We start from the raw sequence: 21,236 nt of genomic DNA on the forward strand, positions 1-21,236 counted from the left end.
ACCTCTGGACTCCTTTACATTGCACTGCACCCTGCACCTCTGGACCCCTTTACATTACACAGCACCCTGGACCCCTTTACATTATACTGCACCCTGCACCTCTGGACCCTTTTTACATTACACAGCACCCTGCACCCCTTTACACTACACTGCACCTCTGGACCCCTTTACATTACACAGCACCCTGCACCTCTGAACCCCTTTACATTATACTGCACCCTGCACCCCTTTACATTATACTGCACCCTGCACCTCTGGACCCTTTACATTACACAGCACCCTGCACCCCTTTACACTACACTGCACCTCTGGACCCCTTTACATTACACAGCACTCTGGACCGCTTTACATTAAACTGCATTCTGTACCTCTGGACCCCTTTACATTACACAGCACCCTGCAACTCTGGACCCCTTTACATTACACAGCACCCTGCACCTCTGGACCCCTTTAGATTACACAGCCCTTGTACCCCTTGACCCTTTACATTAGACAGCACCCTGCACCCCTTTACACTACACTGCACCTCTGGACCCCTTTACATACACAGCACCCTGCACCTCTGGACCCCTTTACATTACACAGCACTCTGGACCCAGTTACATTACACTGCACCCTGTACTTCTGGACCCCTTTACATTACACAGCCCTTGTACCTCTGGACCTCTTTACATTACACTGCACCCTGCACCCCTTAACATTACACTGCACCCTGCACCTCTGGACCCCAGTACATTACCTTGCACCTCTGGACCCCGTTACATTACACTGCACCATGCACCTCTGGACCCCTTTACATTACACAGCCCTTGCACCTCTGGACGCCTTTACATTACACAGCACCGTACACCGACACCCCCTTAACAGTTCTGGGCCCCCTACATGTTACACAGACCCCCCTACAGTGCAGACCCCCTCCCTACAGTGCAGGCCCACCTGCAGTGAAGACCCCCTCTACAGTACAGGCCCCCGCTACAGTGAAGACCCCTCCTACAATACAGACCCCCTCTCCCTACAATACAGACCCCCCTTCCTACTATACAGACCCCCCGCTACAGTACACACCCCCGCTATGATGAAGACCCCCCTACAATACAGACCCCCCTTCCTACAATACAGACCCCCCTTCCTACAATACAGACCCCCCCTTCCTACAATACAGACCCCCCCTTCCTACAATACAGACCCCCCTTCCTACCATACAGACCCTCCCCCCGCTACAGTACAGACCGCCCTACAATACAGACCCCACCCATCCTACCATACAGATCCCCCCTTCCTACCATACAGACCCCCCTTCCTACCATACAGACCCTTCCCCCCGCTACAGTACAGACCCCTGCTACAGTGAAGACCCCCCTACAATACAGACCCCACCCATCCTACCATACAGACCCCCCTTCCTACCATACAGACCCCCCTTCCTACAATACAGACCCCCCTTCCTACAATACAGACCCAAGACCCCCCCCCTTCCTACAATACAGACCCCCCCCCCCCTTCCTACAATACAGACCCCCCCCTCTTACAATACAGATGCGTCCCCCATTCAGACCTATATTGTACCTGGCTCAGAACACACACCGCAGACAGAGCCAGAAGTAGTGGCTTGGCGGGGGGGGGGGGGGGAGTGCGAGCTGCACCCGAGCCAATCGGCACATTTGTGACTGGCGCAACGATCCCCTTCTCTCACGGCTCTGATCAGTCTCGGGCAGCGGCTGTCAGCCGAGCAGAGAAGCCGCCTCTCCCTCCTCCTGCATGCAGAGCACTGTATAGACATAAAGGAGGAGCGGGGGAGGCGGCTTCTCGGCTGACAGCCGCTGCCCGAGACTGATCAGAGCCATGAGAGAAGGGGATCGTTGCGCCAGTCTCAGATGTGGCGACTGGCTCGGGTGCAGCTCGCAACCCCCCCCCCCCCGCAAAGCCACTACCTGCTCCGCTCGAACTCTCCATTACATATCTAGTCTATCATCGGTGCAATGTTGAACCCACAGCGAGGCTGTCTTTTTTCATTCGCGGAAGGGGGGGGGGGGCGGCCTGACACCCCCCCAGCGTGTGGCACCTGGTGCGGCACGCCCCCCCGCACCCCCCTTAGTACGCCCCTGCCTGTGGGTGTCACTTTCTTTGTCTGTACGAAGGCCAAACATTCCAGGGTATGTAAACTTTTAATCAGGGCCATTTGGACAATTTCTGTTATCATTATGTTAAAAAGGAGCTAAACCACTCTGATAATAAATGGCTTCATATGATTGCAATCCTTGAATAAAAGTTTTTTTGGCACGATTAGTCTAATTAAATATCAATTCCAAAATTTCGGGGGTATGCAAACTTTTAAGCACAACTGTATTACTAGTTCAAAATAGAAAATCCGTATTAAAAATGATGAGCAATTTATCATACAATTAAAAGTCCATGGGGATATTTATGTTTCTCAAAAACACACAAACAGGGTCAACTATGTGAACTACAAAGGATTTTGACAGACCTTGTGGATTGTACGGTATCTCACAAAAATTAGTACACCCCTTACATTTTTGTAAATATTTTATTATATCTGTTCATGTGACAACACTAATTACACTTTCCTAAAATGTAAAGTAGTGAGTGTACAGCTTGTATAACAGTGTAAATTTGCGGTCGCCTCAAAATAACTCAACACACAGCCATTAATGTCTAAACCGCTGGCAACAAAAGTGAAAATGTCCAAATTGGGCCCAATGAGCCATTTTCCCTCCCCAGTGTCATGTGACTAGTTAGTGTTACAAGGTCTCAGGTGTGAGAGACCTCACTCTCACTCTCTCATACTGGTCACTGGCAGTTCAGCACCTCATGGCAAAGAACTCTCAGGATCTGAAAAAAAGAATTGTTGCTCTACATTAAGATGGCATAGGCCAGTAATGGCGAACCTTGACATCCCAGATGTTTTGGAACTACATTTCCCATGATGCTCACCCACACTACAGAGTGCGTGAGCATCATGGGAAATGTAGTTCCAAGGTTCACCATCACTGACCTAGGCTATAAGAAGATTGCCCTGAAACTGAGCTGCAGCACAGTAGACAAGACCATGCATCTGTTTAACAGGCCCCTCTCCATTGGGTATGGGTTGTAGGAGGTCCACTGGATGGTGTCAAGGTGTCTTACGCTGAGAACGCACGGAACATGCAGCTACGAAGGCAGCTACATCAGCATGTAGACTAGGCCACCAGAATTGTTGGGAAATGGCCCAAAATAGTTAATTCTTCCCTGGGTGGCCAGCAGCCTTGGGAAAATGCCAAGTCTGGAGCATGGCAGTATAGAAACTTCCAGGAACAAAGCAGAGGTCACAAGGTTTCTCAGGAGGAGAATGGATCTGAGCGGCAAGAATTTTATCACCCAAAGGAAAAGTGAGACTGGTGCAAAACGTAGCCAGAATATGATCGGGAGGAATCACAGGAACCATCTTGTAAGTAGAGGAAAACTGTTGTGACAAAGCATCAGCCCTTACATTCTTAGTACTGGGTAAGAATGAGAGTATGTAATTGAAATTTGACAAGAAAAAAAAAAAAAAAAGAGTCCATTGCACCCTTCTGGGAGAGAGGCTTTTAGCTTCACTTCAGACAAGAATGTGAGATTCTTATTGTCAGTCAGAATAAGAACCGGCACAGTGGTACCTTCAAGGAGAGGACTCCATTCTTTAAGGGTTCTAATGATCGCCAACAACTCTCTGTCCCCAATCTCATAATTTCACTCCACAGGTGATAATTTCTTGGAAAAGTAGACCATGGATGCATAGCACTCTCAGAGGTAGGAAGTTGAGACAGCAGGGCACCAACTCCAGTCTCAGATGCATCAACCTTAAGGATGAAAGATACCGTAGTGTGAGCATGTACCAACACAGGAACAGAAGCAAAGGCACTAATTCTGAGGGTTACTGTCCTTTATGGTCATATCAGTCAGGTGTTTGACCAGAGACGAGAATCAACGAATAAACGTCCTATAATAATTGTCAAAGCCATGAAAATGCTGCATTGGTCGTAAGCCCATGGGCCGGGGCCACTGTAGTACTGCCAAATGTTTCTCTGGGTCCATTGAAAAAAACAGCAGTAAAATTTACACTATTTATTAAAAAGGTATAAAGAGAGCAAACATAGTCAAAACATAGCCAGAGTTTGGTAACCAGGATGGGTAGTCAGAACAAGCCAGAGAAACAGGTGTCCAGAGATCAGCAAAGTCGGGTGCAGCTCTAGGTTCAGGGACCAGAAGGGAAGTCAACCAAGCAAAAGTCTTTTACAGGAAAAAAACAGCAGAGAGAGTCTGGATATGTTGACCATGGCAAAGGCAAAGAAGATCTGATCCAAGAAGTTTATATAAACAGCAGCTCTAGCCGACGAGCAGGAAATGAAGACCAGATGAATCACTGTGGAAGGAAGAGACTTTGGCAATTAACCGACAGCTGAGCACAGAACTCTGAGAGGGAAGGGCTGAGCCCAGCCCTGACACTGCAGTTTAGACACCAATGGTTGTGTGTTGCGTTATTTTGAGGGGACAGACAATTTACACCGTTATACAAGCTGTACACTCCTATTTTACATTGTAGCAAAGTGTAATTTCTTCAGTGTTGTCACATAAAAACATAATCAAATATTTACACAAATGGGAGGGGTATACTTATTTTTGTGAGATACTGTACATGCCATCTAGTGTCATGTTGGTTTTGCAACTACTATACTGTATTCACATGACTAGTCCAGGTGTTCTGATAAACACAATACACCCAATATCCAGTTAAAATACCTTACAAAAGGGAAACATGAGAAGGGGGTAAGGATTCTGTGAAACACCATCTACAAACTGGATACAGTTGTCAAAGTCACAAGGAACAACTTATTTAAAAAAAAAGACATACATGTCTGCCAGTGGAAGTGGAAATTAAATTAAATGTCACTAAAATAGCCTGAAGAAAGGACCGATAGATATTACTACCAATATAGCATTAATATAAGTTACTACTACTAAAAATCATGTGGTTAAATTTATACTTACTAAATTCCAGATGTGTAAACGTGCTGCATTGCTTGGAAAACATTTATAAACGGCTGACATACTGCAAGACAACAGTAAAACAAAAATATTTTTATGGTTGTTTCAAAAGTGTTGTAGCATAATGCATATTATAAAACAAACAATCAGTGCACTAACACCCTAGCTCCTGTTATATACCTAGGAAAATCAGGTGTGTTTGCAAATGTAACTCTTTTCTTTTCTGCAATTCTCTAGGAGCCCCACTTCACCACCGATCAGCTGGGACACACTACCTACATTCATAACAATCAAATATTTAAACTTGCTTTATTTCAGCTTCGATTTACAAGGAAATGGCCAGGGATGAGTTTGGGTGCCCTTCCAACTCATCTCTAACCTGAACTTGGATGTCCATTTTATTATACTTCAATAAGCTTCAGGCCAGGTCATTCCCCGCCCTGCAGGTTGGGAATGACCCGGCCCACAGCTCTCTAGAGCAAGAAAAAGTGGAAGCTCACAGTCATAGGGGTGCGCAGCCCATTACATTAGGGTGTGCATCCCAAGGCTCAAAACACACACATGCATGTGTGTGTCTGCCCGGTACATTAATCTCCCTGCTGGCACAGTGTAAGAGGTGTGTAAGCACTTCTCTTATGGCAGAGTGGGTAAGAGGGAGATCTTTGCCATCTCCCCACTGGCACATAGAGCGATAATGCTAATGTGCACTAGGTAATTAGGGTGTGCCCAGGCACACCCAACACAACCTGTTTGCACACCTATGCTCTCACAACTCAGGTTAGAGAGGAGTTCTGCCCAAGCTCATCTTTAGAAAGAACCATTTTTCTCTTTCTTGTTCCAGGTGCTGCTTACTCCAAACTAAGAGCCATTGATGCTGCCAAATGCTCACATTTCTGCCTCCTTTTACCCCTCTATATCTGAGGGTTGCAGCTCCAATTTTATAGTAAGACAGACACCAACCTGGGGCTAGTGTCTTCACACTTAAAGCGGTTGTAAACCCGCATATACATTTTTTTTTTACACCTGCAAGGCAAAAGCCATATTAGCTCATTATGAAATACTTACCTCGGAACGAGGTGTAGGGAACTTACCTGGTCCACGCCGAGCCGAGCGTGTCTTCCGGGTATCGCCGCTCCAGCACTGTGATTGGCTGGAGCGGCGATGACGTCACTCCCACGCATGCGCGGGAGATTTCATTCCGGCATGGGCTGGCGGCAGCCGGCCCTTCAGCCGAGGATCCCCCCTGCGCATGCGCCGCTGCAATCAGCGGCACATTGCGAGGGGAATTTCTCCTAAACCGTACAGGTTTAGGAGATATTCTTTATACCTACAGGTAAGCAAAAGTAAAAAATGTGGGTTTACAACCACTTTAAGCCTTTTGGTGTTATTAATACAACCAAAGGCTTTGGCTCTAATCCTTTAGAAAAAAAATCTCCCTGTTGTGGCTTCTCACTTCACATTTAGTCATGCTGGCCTTTTCTTACAAACATGGCTGTCTCCAGTCAAAAACAAGAATTATTCTTTTGGGGGTTAAAACGTATTTTTGTTTTTGACAGGAGACAGCCATGTTTGTAAGAAAAGGCCAGCATGACTAAATGTGAAGTCAGAAGCCACAACAGAAGTTTTCCAGCCCTCAGTAGGTGAGGACTGGAAATACCATTTGTACTGGAAAGGTTGTAGTAGTCTAAGGACTCACAGGGATTTGTGAGACATTTGGTACTGCAAAAATCATGGAGGTAGACAGTGACAAACATACATCTTGGATCCCTCGTGGACTCCAAGTCTGAGCAGTGCTGGGTCCTCTTCATTGTATATAACCTTCCTATCAGGAGAGTGGAGAGCGTGATGTCATCAGGCAGCACCCACACATTCATTATACATAATATGGCCTCTGGCACCCAGCCCCAACATGACTGCTGGAGCTTCTCAAAGTAAGACACACAGCCAAGTACAGACAAACCACATAAATTGAGGGGAAAAAAGTATTTAATCCCCTGCTGTTTTTGTACATTTGCCCACTGACAGAGAAATGATCAGTCTATCATTTTAATGGTAGAGTTATTTTAAGAGTGAGAGACAGAATAGCAACATCCAGAAAAAAACACATTTAAAAAAAAGTTATAAATTGATTTGCATTTTAATGAGTGAAATAAGTATTTGATCCCCTCTGAGGCTGGGTTCACACTACTACACTACTTTCATCCTACTTTGCTCTGTGTTCAATGTTTCCCTATGAGAGCGTCTTGTAGCGTCCTACACAAGTCGGTGCGACTTTGAAAATGCTTCCTCTACTACTTTTGGGCTGGGTTCACACTTGTCCTACAAACGGTCCTACATTGGTAGCATGACGTGTGAAAATCAATGTTTCCCTATGAGAGCTGTCTTAACTGGTCCTACACAAGTCGGTCCGACTTTGAAAATTCTCCCTGTACTACTTTTGGTCCTACATTGATCCTACTTCAACCCATTGAATATCATTGAAGTCGGACCAAAGTAGTATCCTGTTCATGAAAGTAGGATGGATGTAGGACCAATGTAGGATAAATGTAGGACCAATGTAGCAGAGCAAAGTAGGATGAAAGTAGTGTAGTAGTGTGAACCCAGCCTCAGTCCTACATTGATCCTACTTCAGGCCCATTGAATATCATTGAAGTCGGACCAAAGTAGTATCCTGTTCATGAAAGTAGGATGGATGTAGGACCAATGTAGGATAAATGTAGGACCAATGTAGCAGAGCAAAGTAGGATGAAAGTAGTGTAGTAGTGTGAACCCAGCCGCAGCAGTCCGCAGCATTTGCAGCTGCGGACTTTAAATTTTCAGTGGAGTGGGCGGACCTCTTTAATCCCAGAGAAAATATGTGGAGGGAACTGAAGGTTCGAGTTACTAAACGTCAGCCTCAAAACCTTAAAGACTTGTAGAGGATCTGCAAAGAGGAGTGGGACAAAATCCCTCCTGAGATGTGTGCAAACCTGGTGGCCAACTACAAGAAACATCTGACCTCCGATTGCCAACAAGGGTTTTGCCACTAAGTACCAAGTCATTTTTTGCGAAGGGGTAAAATATTTATATTGCTCATTAAAATGCAAATCAATTTATAACTTTTTTGAAATGCATTTTTCAGGATTTTTTTTAGGTTTTGGTCTCTTTCTGTTAAAATAAACCTAGCATTAAAATTACAGACTGATCATTGGTCAGTGTGCAAACGTACAAAATCATCAGGGGATCAAATAATTTTTTTCCCCTCACTGTAAATATACTAAGACCACTATCTGTACCCATCATGACAGTAGGGGCAGAAAAAGGACTAAATGCTGCTCACATGTAGAGACACTCCAACTATACAAGTAAGTGTACCAAGAACCAAGGGTATTGAACTGAAATAGGGTACCCACTGACTGCTCCAAGGATGAAAGGTGGGTACCTTCTCTGTGACAGGCCAACTAGAGCGCTGCCATTGGAAAGTGGAGTGGTCTACTGTAAACACAGCAACAAGTCACATGGTCATATCATGGTGTTCCAGGTGAAGTCACACGACGAAACCGGTAGAACACGCTACGAACGTCACATCGTTTCCAGGCATCAGACTTTTGTCAGCATTATATGCCATACTGTTTTTGTCTACATGTGAGTACCCATTTTGGGTTTATTTAAATAAAGTATAAAACGATACTACACTATCTGGGGCTCCTTTCTCTCCTATGTATGGGCTATTACTGGACTAACATCAGCGCAGGGGGACGCTCAGCGGCCAGAGGGCTACACAGTGGCCTATACTGTGAAGGCACCAGACCCTAAGAAGGGGTGAAAAAGTTGATGAGTGCGGGGTGTATAAGAGCACGGATTGCAGTGATCACGGCATACAACAAGAGCACAAAGCACTTTTAGAAATCACTTGGCAATTGGATTTGTTTACTTCCAATAAGGACATTATATTGCACTGGAAAACAAGCCTTTTTTTTTTCCTCAGCACATCTCTTAAAGGGTTAACATAGTACCCTAATGGTACAGGAATTTTACGTTTTGCACATTTTCTTTACCTAGCAGTGTTTACAATAGCACTTTAATTTGCACAGCACTGTGATATATATTTTATGTATTTTTTGTATTTTGTTCTGTTTCAAGCATCGGTTGTACCTGTGACAAGCTTCTTGTAGACCCAGTCTGTAAGGATGTATGCAGCAGGTTGAATGATGACTTTAACAGACAGCTTACTCAATGAATAAAGACTCCAGAGGTGTTTTCCAATGCTTCTTTATGCTTCAAGGTAACAAGGATATAAACATAGAGACTTTTCCATAGGTAAATTTCCAATGAAGATACACAGCTCCCACACTCTGCAGACTTTTCAAGCAACTAAGACAAAATGGGTTTAGAGCAGGAAATGGTGGGTGGGAGCAACCAAACTAGCCAGAACAGCAGGGGGGTAAGGATCATACCAAATAACATAATAACATAACATGTAATAACTGCTAGACAGTAAAAGCTGCATGACAGCACACTCCCCGCCTGGTATCGTGAGATACCACTATACTCTGTTTTCTTTACATATTATTAACATTGCATACAGTAACATGCTATCTAGCCTTCTCAAGTCTATAAGCTAGCTATATTAAAGGTCTTAAGTGGCTCCTTCACATAACACTGAATCACAATTTTTGGAAGCAGGCATTATTAGGACTGTCTGTGACTGGTCTCAGGAAGGTTTTTGAAGCCCCATCCTTAACGATCCTGACTTCCACACTTCGGACTCTTCCATCATCACTGGTGATGGCCTTTGTAATAAGTCCAACCGGCCACTGAATTCGGTGAACTTGCTGGTCTTTTAGCAGCACCAGGTCTCCTTCCTTTAAGTTAGGCTTCTGAGTTTGCCACTTTTTACGTCCTTGAAGAAGTGTGAGGTATTCCTTCCTCCATCTGTCCCAGAAACAATCTGCAAGGTATTGAGCGTATCTCCACTGACGTTTATATATGTCCTTTTCATCGAAGATACCCTTTGGCGCTGGAATCTGTCCAATCTTCCGGCTCAATAATGTAGCTGGAGTTAAGATAGTCAGAGATTCTGGGTCTGTAGATACGGCAGTCAATGGTCTTGAGTTGATTATTGCTGCAACCTCAGCAAGAAATGTGGTGAACACTTCATGGGTAAGGCGTGAAGAACTCACATCAAGCAACATTGAATCCAGTATGCGCCTTGCCATCCCAATCATGCGTTCCCACGCTCCGCCCATGTGAGAAGAGTGTGGTGGGTTGAATTTCCACACGCAGCCTTGATCACTCAAATAACTTCCAACTTGTTGTCGGTCTATCTGTAACTCTCTACAAGCACCAATGAAGTTAGTTCCACAATCCGATCTCAACATCTTCACGGGACCTCTTAGAGCGAGGAATCTCCTTAGAGCATTGATAAAACTCGAAGTGTCCATTGACTCGATCACTTCGATATGTACAGCTCTTACACTTAAGCAGGTGAACATTACGGCCCATCTTTTGCTATTGACTTGACCACCACGAGTTCTTCTTGCCGTTACTGTCCATGGTCCAAATATATCGATTCCGACATATGCAAAGGGTGTATCTTCACTCAGTCTGTCTGCGGGTAGGTCTGCCATCTGTTGACTCTGCTGTCTACCTCTTAACTTCTGACATTTGACACAGTTGTGAATGATGGTGGCTATTTGTCTTTTCACTCCAACTATCCAGAACCCTGCAACTCTAATAGCACCTTCTGTGTAGTGTCTTCCTTGATGTCTGACTCTCTCGTGGTAGTCCCGAATAATCAAGGTTGCCAAATGGTGGCTTCTTGGTACTATCAAAGGGTTTTGTTCTCTTTTTAGCAAGCTTGACTTATTTAGTCGTCCACCGACTCGAAGCATGCCTTTATTGTCGATTATTGGATTCAGTTTGAATAGTGGGCTACTCCTTGAGACTGGTTTATTGCCTCTCAAGCATTTAATCTCTTCTGCAAAGACTTCTTCTTGCACAAGACGTATGATGAATAATTCTGCGTTCTCATACTCTAACGCATTGAGTGACTCCTTGCAAGTGTGCCATCCATGACAAGACGATGTCTGATTTGGCTTGCGGAAAGTCTGGGCAATATGACTCAATCTTGCTATAGTCTTCACCAATCTTTTCCAAGAAGAGAAACGTTCAAAGCGTCTTGCTTCCAAGTTTCTTCTTGAGCAGATGTTGGAACTCAATGTTATCACTTCAGGGCGGATTTCTGGATCGGTATCTGGATCCACCAGGTGGAAATCGATATCTTCTTTTGAGTTTGTAGAAGACTGGTCCGATAAAAACTTGGGTCCTGAAAACCAAATGGTTTGCGTGAGGACACCTGCTGGCACTGACCTCGTTGCAATGTCTGCGGGATTCAAACCAGTTGGGACATAGTTCCATTGTTCAGGTCTACTGACTTTTCTTATTCGTTCTACCCTGTTAGCCACGTACACATAGAACCTCCTTACGCTGTTGCATATGTAGCCAAGTACGACCTTGCTGTCGGTGTAGTACTTAACCTGATCAATTTCAGAGTCCATTTCATTTTGCAGGAATTCTGCGACTTCAACAGCTAGGGTTGCGGCACACAATTCTAATCTTGGAATAGTGTGAGCAGGTTTTGGAGCTAACTTGGCTTTTCCTAGTAGAAAACCGACATAGGATCTCCCGGAGGGATCTATGATCTTGAGATAAGCCACAGCCGCTATAGCCTCGGTAGATGCATCGCAAAAGACGTGAATCTCTTTCCTCAGACTTCTTGAAGTTGAAGTGGGTGAATAGCAGCGTGGGATATTAAGTTCTTTCAGTACTTTCATGGAGTTTCTCCATTTCTCCCATTTAGGCAGCAGGTCTACTGGCAGAGGGGCGTCCCAATCTGTCACTCGCTCAGTAAGCTGGCGAAGTATGGATCTCCCTTGGACGGTAACTGGAGTCACAAAGCCTAGGGGATCATAAAGGCTATTAACAGTTGACAGGACTCCTCGTCTGGTGAATGGCTTCTTGGAGTCAGATACCTGAAAGGTGAATGTGTCTGAAGTTATATTCCAGAGAAGACCGAGACTCCTTTGAGTGGGTAGGGCATCTACTCCCAAGTCCAAATCCTTCAAATCCTTAGCATGATCTTCTGGATTGAAAGACCTCATTACTTCACTGCTATTAGATGCAATCTTATGGAGCCTTAAGTTAGCAGTCGACAGGAGCTGTTGAGCTCTTTTTATCAGATTGACGGCTTCTTCAGGTGTTGAAAAGGATTTTAGGCCATCGTCCACATAAAAATCTCTCTCAATGAATTGCCTGGTGTCAGATCCGAATTCCTTTTCGCCTTCCTGCGCTGTTCTTCTCAGTCCATAAGTTGCCACGGCAGGAGATGGACTATTTCCAAAGACGTGGACTCTCATGCGATAATCTATCACCTGATCATTAATGTTATTGTTGCGGTGCCACAAGAACCTGAGATAATTTCTGTGGTCCTCTTTGACTATGAAACAGTGGAACATCTGTTGGACGTCAACTGTCACTGCAATTGGTTCCTTCCTGAACCGCATCAACACTCCTACTAGGTTGTTCGTTAGATTTGGACCAGTTAGAAGAACGTTATTTAAAGAGGTTCCCTGGAACTGAGCGCTTGAGTCAAAGACTATTCTGATTTGCCCCGGTTTACGAGGATGGTAGACTCCAAAGGATGGAAGGTACCAGCATTCTTCACCTTCCTTGAGGTCTGGTGCTGGTTCAGCGTGAAGGTTATCTAAAATCTTCTGCATAAATGCTAGAAAATGCTCTTGCATCTCAGGTTTGTTACAGAGAGTCTTCTTAAGTGCAGCAAATCTGGTTAAAGCTTGTCCTCGATTGTTAGGGAGGGTAAGCCTTGGTACTCAGAAGGGTAATGGAGCTACCCAACTGTTGGAATTGTCCTTGAAGAACTCTTTATCCATAATCTTGATGAACTCCTTATCTTCGACTGAAGGGGCAATCTTGTTGTCATCGCAAGTAGTCTGGTACACTGAATCGCCAAGGTCCTTCTGAGAAGTGAGCTTGCAGTTTATACCTTGGAGTGGTTGATATGGAACTTCGTTTTTAAAATCAAGTCTTTCCTTCACACAATAATGCAATGGACATTTCATCGACCGATAGGCAACATTGGTTTTGTAAGAAGCTACATCCAAGAGCTTGTGAGATTGGTCTAAACAGACTTCTCCTATTATCACCCATCCAAGATCAAGTTTCTGGGCCTGAGGAGCATCGTCTGGACCGTTACATAACTCTCTTATTTTATGGACTCTAGGAACGTCTCTCCCTAGTAGAATCAAGATCTTAACATCCTTGTTAAGTGGTGGAATGTAGTCAGCAATGTGGCTTAAATGGGGGTGATGACGTGCAGCCTCTGGTATGGGGATTTCTTCTCTGTTGTTCGGTAGCTGATCACATTCGATTAGAGTCGGAAGAGGAAACTCTATGTCCTCATATTCTGATGCCACTATGAAGCCATGGGCTCTTCTTCCAGAAGTATTGATCTTTCCTGCACATGTCTGCAAGGTATAGGACCAGGCCTCTCCATGAATGTTGAATAGGTCAAAGAATTCTGGACTGGCCAATGAGCGATTGCTCTGATCGTCGAGTATGGCATACATTTTTATGGAATTTTGTGGGCATCCTTCAGGAAAAACCCTTACAAGACATATCTTGCTACAAGACTTGCTATGAAGCCCTTCTCCACATACCTCTGTACACCTTGTGGTTACGGGGTTGGCATGTTGCTCACTTCTCTCCCCGCCATCATCTGATGTAGGCTTGGGGTTGCTGCCGGGTGAAGGTTTCCTTTTGAACAGGTCTGAATGAAGAGCGTCCACATGTTTGGCACTGTTACACAGAGAACATCTGATGGTGATCTTACAGTCTCTTGCTAAATGATCGGAGGATGCACAACACTTGAAACAGATATTATGCTCTTTGAGAAATGACTTGCGTTCTTCAATAGGCTTATCCTTAAATGCACGGCATTTGGAGAGAGAATGTGGCGCATTATGGATAGGACACTGTTAATTGAGATTGCTTGCCTTAATGCCTGTAGCCAAGACGTTGGATGCTACCTCTGTCTTCCTCACGGCAATAGGATACTTTAAATCCTTGAACTTACTGTTGGTGGCAATACCCCTTGAGGTGGTTAAAGGAGTGGTGGTTGTATCTGGATAGAAGAAGCTTGGGTCATTCTTGGATTTTGCAACCTTCCGCACGAACTCTGCAAAATAAGAAAAGGGAGGGAAGGAAACATGATGTTCATACTTATATTTTGATCCTACACTAGTCCACTTTCCCTGAAGATAACTAGGCAACCTTGCTACAATATGATTCACGCCCTGAGCAGTGTCTAAATAGCTAAGACCTGGTAAACTAGGATCTAGCTTAGCAATTTTAAGTTCATGAAGGAGGTCGCCTAACTATCTAAGCTTATGATTGTCCTTAACAGAGATCTTAGGAAAGTCGTTTAGTCTCTGGAATAAGGCAGATTCAATGACTTCGGGACTCCCATAGTCTTGATCTAGACGTTCCCAGGCAGCATCAAGGCCTGCGTTAAAGTTATAGATGTTAACAGATTTAAGTCTCTTTACTTGTTCTGAAGATTGTGGCCCCGAATACTTTATTAGTAAATCGAGTTCTGCTTGAGGTTCAACGGGCAAGCTCTTGATTACCGCCTTAAATGTAGATCTCCAACTCCTGTAGTTCTCTGGGCGGTCATCAAATTTATACAGTCCAGTTGTGATCAATTCTTGTAAAGCCATACTCTTGCTGAGCTCCGTAGCGTTGATGCCTTCAGTTTTTATAGCCACCGGGGATACTGATGGTGCGCCGACTTGAGCCATGGTTGGTATCTGAAGTTGGCTGGTTGGTGGAGCGAAAGGTGTTGCAGATGGGTTCAATCTAGGTAAGGGTCTGATGTCTGAAGGTCTCTGAGCATTTGAAGTTGAAGAGAACTATCACAGGGGTCATAGAGTTCATCCTGTAGTCTTTTGCTGTACCCTTGTAATCTCTATTCGCATAGGGTTGCGGTGGCACGTGAGCCGCGTAGGTTGACTCACTTGATTTTGTGACATGCGGTAGTTGCGGAGTGTCTCTGTTAGCAGGTGTGTCTAGTTGACCAGCTTGATTTTGTGACACGTTGCCTTCTGGTCCACATGCTGGATGATGATGAGAAAAATCTCCAACTGTAGGTGGCACTGTGATGTCGTGGTTCTGGCTTAAGACGAACTGTAGGGTCCTTTCAATGGGGTCTTGACAAGCAGCCAAGCTGGGACAAGCTGCTCCTTCTTCCAATAGGGCTTGTTCCAAGACGGATAATTCCGCCAATGCTACTTCCTTTTCTTTACTCTTCTGAAGGATTTCTAGCTGAGCCTCTAGCTGAGCCTCTGTTTCTGCTTGAATGCGTTTAGCTTCTGCTTTGATGGCTGCTTCTCTTTCAGAGCAGGCGGCTTAAACCTGGGCTGCTGCGACCTTCTGGCGAGCTTTGACTATTTGGTCACTCAGTGTTGACCTTACAGAGCAGGACCGCAGTGACTTAGAAGAGGATTTATGATAGGAGCGGGCAGATCTAGAAGATTTTCCTGAGTGTCTGGAAGAAGCAGATTTACAGGATGTAGTTTCATGTAGCTGTGCTAATCTACCTTCTATCTGTGCCTTTGCTTCAAGATATGTGCTATGCCTCTGCTGGTCAGTAGAAGTAAAGTCCTTTAATTCCACTGCGGCTTCCTCCATGCTGGAATGTGACAATAGGGAATAGAACTTTTCAGAAAGTCTTTTATAATTCTCAAATGCCTTCTTAACCCTTGAGAGAGCAGTGTTCAATTGCTCAGGATTGTTGCTAGTTTCATTAGCAGTTTTTATACAACTTAAAGTCTTATGCCATAATGCAGTCAGGTTACTAGATGTTTCTTCCTTACTTTCTTCATAAACCTCTCTTGCCTTCAAGGATGGATGAGGACCTCTAGCGGGACGAGCAGAATGAAGTAAGGAGTCTGCTTTATCTTGGTTAAATGCAGGTGACTCTGTGGGATCTCTGTCAGACATAATGACAAGTACTGTAGTTTTGGTGTCTTGTTACAAATCTGCCAGAGCTGAGCTCTGTAGTGACTTCTGATATTAGGCAGATTGAACTGAGGAGCTGGATATTTGTGACATCTAGTGCTGCAACTGGTTCAGACTGGATGGCTCAGCTCACTGCACAGTTCACTATCACTTTATACAGGCAGGAATACACAGTTATTTCAGTAGATTCAGGTATTGGATTCACAACCAAAAACAGCTTGACGATGATAAATCCTAGGGACTTGATGAAGCTATGATACAGTCTTTGAGCAGTTCAAATGGTACTTATTGCTCCCCAATAAAGGCAAAAGTCCCTGGCAGTGAACAGTTATGGAGCATTCAGTAGAAGGCTGGCTTCATACACAGAGTAATGCTTCCGGTGGCTGCAGCAGTGGCACACAGGCCTAACTCTCAGTGCACAGCCTGCAGATGGTATCCTGTGTTAGGATGTTTGTTCTTCACACACACATGTGGTTACTCACGTTTCTGAAGCTGCAGAGATAGCTGTGTGATGGATTCTTCTGGAAATTTACTGGAAATTTACTGTTCTGTTTCAAGCATCGGTTGTACCTGTGACAAGCTTCTTGTAGACCCAGTCTGTAAGGATGTATGCAGCAGGTTGAATGATGACTTTAACAGACAGCTTACTCAATGAATAAAGACTCCAGAGGTGTTTTCCAATGCTTCTTTATGCTTCAAGGTAACAAGGATATAAACATAGAGACTTTTCCATAGGTAAATTTCCAATGAAGATACACAGCTCCCACACTCTGCAGACTTTTCAAGCAACTAAGACAAAATGGGTTTAGAGCAGGAAATGGTGGGTGGGAGCAACCAAACTAGCCAGAACAGCAGGGGGGTAAGGATCATACCAAATAACATAATAACATAACATGTAATAACTGCTAGACAGTAAAAGCTGCGTGACAGCACATATTTATTTTCATAGCTGCATTTAGGATATATACTGTGGAATCACTCTAGTAGTTTACATAGGCACTTGGCACTTTGGATCGTTTAGCACTTTGTGTATATTTTGCATACTGCACCTTACACTAGATGCCTCGTTTATGGAGCATTTGTCTCCGTAGGACCAGCGCCAACTCTACTTTCTTTTTCTTCTCAACATGGTCATATCAGGTATCTCATAGGCTGTCCTAAGATCCAGAACACTTAGCAAGAATCTGCATGCGCTCATAGAGCTGGGGGGACTACAGGGATTTAGATAATTCATCTCGTCACCCAGCTCTGCTGTTGATTGCAGATGTTGAAGACTTTTACAATATTTTTTTTTAAATACATTTTAACCAGAAAACAGATATTAAAGTCATAAACTGGTAGTGACAATGAATCACACCATCCACAGAACTATCAAAATAGGCTTTGCGCAAACAAGAGACAAAGTCCCAAAAGATTATATATTCTGATAGAGGAAAAGAGCATAATAACTCCAGGATCAGATACACAGTCAGGTGTAGCGCAGAATCCAGGTGGTTGTAAATTGACACCAAAATGAGGTACAGAGCAATACCCGCGGTCAACCTGCGGACAATATACAGAGCTAAAAGACCAGGCCAAAGCTTGGTGGAGCCTCCAAAGAAACCAGCTCATATGGTAAGCTATGTAAGGCTCGCACAGAAGTGAAGCTTTCATAAAAAAAAATGAGTACAAAGGGGGACAAAAAAATGTTACGTGGTGGTCTGGTTGCTGCGCTTTGTTTTTGTGCCCAGAGTCCTACTCCTGAAAGCATTCTTATGACCCAATGGTCAGATTCAAGATCTCCACTATGTCCAATGAACAGAGTATGCACCCACCTTCGGCAAAACATGTGAGAAAATTCATAAAAAGTGTCTGATGGAACAAAACGGTCAACTGTAGTGTAACCAAACAGCTTTAAATTTTTCATTTCCGAAGCTATGTGGAAAAAATACAAGCTAAAAACTGACTGGTTGCTATGGGCAATGGCGCCAGTTGACATAGAACCCCCCTTTCTCCTCTCAGCTCTCTAACCTTTCCTTTTGTACAAGCAGCACAGGAAGTTAATAACTCAAAAAACTTATGCCAAAATCAATAGGTAATTTTTAAGACTAATTAAACAGATATAACAACAACTTTCAAAGATACAGTATTTTTAGCTGACCAAAGGTGAGCAAATAAATTCACACTGGGGCGCGGGCGGCGACGATAAAGCGCTGCTATTTTTGGTTCAGCCGCACTGCCCATTCATTTCAATGTGGAGGAGCGGTGTATACAGCACTCCTTCACCATTCCAAAGATGCTGCTTGCAGGAGTTTTTTTTTTTTTTTTAACATCCTGCCAGCGCATTGCCTCAGTGTGAAAGCACTCTTTCACACTGAGACTGCAGGGGAGGCGTTTTTCAGGCGATTTGCAGGTGCTTTTTTTAGCCCAAAAGTGCCTGAAGAAACACCCCAGTGTGAAAGGAGTCTTAATTACTCCTTCTACAAATATTTGAATAATTCGAATTTGATGTACAAGTTAATATTTAATCTACTATAAAACTCACAATCACCAGAAAATAGGTGATGTGCAAATACTACCTCCTACAAACAGAAGCATTTAAGCCTTTTGATCAGACTGGCTCCTTGAACCAAAACCATGCCAAAGCATTTTGCAGTGCAATACACTCTGGTCTATGGCCTGTTGATGAGGGGCTCATTTTATTACAACATAATGACCAAAAACACACTTTCAGGCTCCATGTCAGAACTACTTTAGTAAAGAACAAAACTAGTGGTGGTCAAATGCAGCACCCGACACTTCCACAGTGCTGCACAATAGCAGTGCATTTTCACACCCAAAAACATTGGTTCTCCTGCATTTTTTTGCAGCATATTGCAATGTATACTTAAGAGGTTGGAGTACATTAACCCCAAGCTTTGGTGTTCATTAATGCAATAATAACCCCTCATCGTCAATGTCAAAGTGCAAAAATACCCCCCCAACCAATGGTGTCAGTGAATGAAATACCTTTCCCGTAGAACTGATGTCAGTGGATGTTGTAACAACCCCCCAATACTGATGTTAGTGGGTACAATAATAACTCCCAGTATTGGTGTCAGTGAGTTGAATAATAGCCCCTAGCATTGGTGTCAGTAGATGCAATAATAAACCCTAACATTGGTGTCAGTAAGTGCAATCACAACACCCAAATCATTGTCAGTGGGCACAATATTAACCCCCAACATTGGTGTTAGTGGACACAACAATAATCCCCAGCATTGGTGTCGGTGAATGTAATATTAACCCCCCTGCATTGGCGTAAGTGCAAAAATAACCCCCAGCATTGGTGTCAGTGCTGAGAATTTTTTTTTGCACACGCTGTCTCCCCCTACCTTGGTAATCAGAGACAGTGAAAGTTAACCCACCCATATCCCCTGCACTGGTAGCCATTGCAGTAAAAAAGTTACCCACTTGACAGAAGTGAGAGAAAAGAAAGCAACCTACAATTGCAACACATTTGTGGGCACTTCTACAATAGCACTGGAAATAACTTTCATGTTAACACTTGTTTTTCTTTGTATAAAGAATGCTATTAATTTGTACATCTGTTTTATCTGCAACAGATGGGTCAAAAATGTAATTTTCATAAAATAAAATATTTCCAATTGTATATTTGCACTATGAGGTAGAGAGATTATATATATATATATATATATATATATATATATATATATATATATATATATATATATATATATATATATATATATATATATACACACACACACATATACACACACACACACACACACACACAGTGCCTTGAAAAAGTATTCATACCCCTTGAAATTTTCCACATTTTGTCATGTTACAACCAAAAACGTAAACTGTATTTTATTGTGATTTTAGTGGCACATAATTGTGAAGTGGAAGGAAAATGATAAATGGTTTTCAAAATGTTTTACAAAGAAATATCTGAAAGCAAATGGTTACACTAGATCAGGGGTGCCTAACCAGTGGCCCGCGGAGCCCTCTGATGTGGCCCGCGACCTCCTGCTCTGGGATGGCTGGTTGGCAAGCCCAGATTGCAGGTTGCCGACCTGCCAGCCTGAGAGCATCAGTGTTGTAAAGGAAGCAAGTGGCTTTTCAGAAAGTGCACCACACCTGCAGGATATAATAGACGTCGATGGCAAAGTGAAGCTAACCGGCGGGAAAACCACAGGTACATTGCAATAGATGCAATAGGTGCAATAGACCGCAGACCATCAGTGTAAAAGCAGCCTTAAGCCCCTTTCACATGATCGTTCCAACCCAATCAAACCCTCCATTCACCTATATGAAGCGGCAGATGTAAACAGACTTTTGTCCGTTTACACCTGTCTACCTCCAATCCACTCCAATCTGATAAGAAAAAAACAGAAGTGGATTTGCCCCCTTCTATCTGATTGGATCGGAGGGCCCATAGAGTAGATTGGGCTGTTTCTGCTTTGCATATGCAGACTGGACACAGACTTGTCATCTGCCCACTGCGCTCATTGTGGCCCACGACTGGTTACCAAGTTGCTTAAGTGGCCCTCAGCCTTCAAAAGGTTGGGCACCCCTGCACTAGATTTTAGTTAGGGGTATCAGAGTAAAGGGGGCTGAATACAAATGTACGCCACACGTTTTAGGTATTTATATGTAAAAAAAAAATGACCATTTATTGTTTTCCTTCCACTTCACAATTGTGTGCCACTAAAATCCCATCAAAATACATTTACGCTTTTATTTGCAACATGACAATGTGGAAGATTTCAGAAGGTATGAATACTTTTTCAAACCACTGTATATTTGTTTTTGGAAGAACAAGCCCCTACAGTTTGTTAAAAGTATAAAACATGTAAAGGAAAAGCACCCATACCTTAAATTACTTACCACCAGTTGTATCAAAATTTGGAATACCATGAAGAACAACATAATGCAAATATACTGGGGCCGTGTTCATTTTCTGCACTCCAGAAAGGAGTTCATGGAGAAAATTGACATACCTATGTAAAAAATAGAAAACAAGAATATCTATATGGCAATACAAGATAATAAGTGAAGAAATGTACTATGTTAACCACCAAGCATTGTCTTTCATAATACAACCACACAATAATAAACTATTTGCAGCATAGCATTTACCTAGCAGGTTA

At 43.6% G+C, this 21,236-nt stretch overlaps 1 protein-coding gene across 2 annotated transcripts in view; it reads right to left on the reverse strand.

The window, feature by feature from the left end:
• Positions 1-21,236, reverse strand: part of TNS3 (tensin 3) — a 395,327-nt gene that overhangs the window by 259,964 nt on the left and 114,127 nt on the right. Inside the window, exons 7-8 of one of the 2 annotated variants that reach the window (XM_040353375.1) lie at positions 20,974-21,086; positions 5,026-5,086 (exon numbers count right to left, since the gene is read on the reverse strand). In XM_040353375.1, the coding sequence (XP_040209309.1) occupies positions 5,026-5,086; positions 20,974-21,086 (174 nt within the window). Of the gene's footprint in view, positions 1-5,025; positions 5,087-20,959; positions 21,087-21,236 lie in introns of those variants that run through there. The other variant, XM_040353376.1, reaches the window with a different exon arrangement.

This window comes from Rana temporaria, chromosome 5 (assembly GCF_905171775.1).
Source record: "Rana temporaria chromosome 5, aRanTem1.1, whole genome shotgun sequence".
Lineage (NCBI taxonomy): Eukaryota > Metazoa > Chordata > Amphibia > Anura > Ranidae > Rana > Rana temporaria.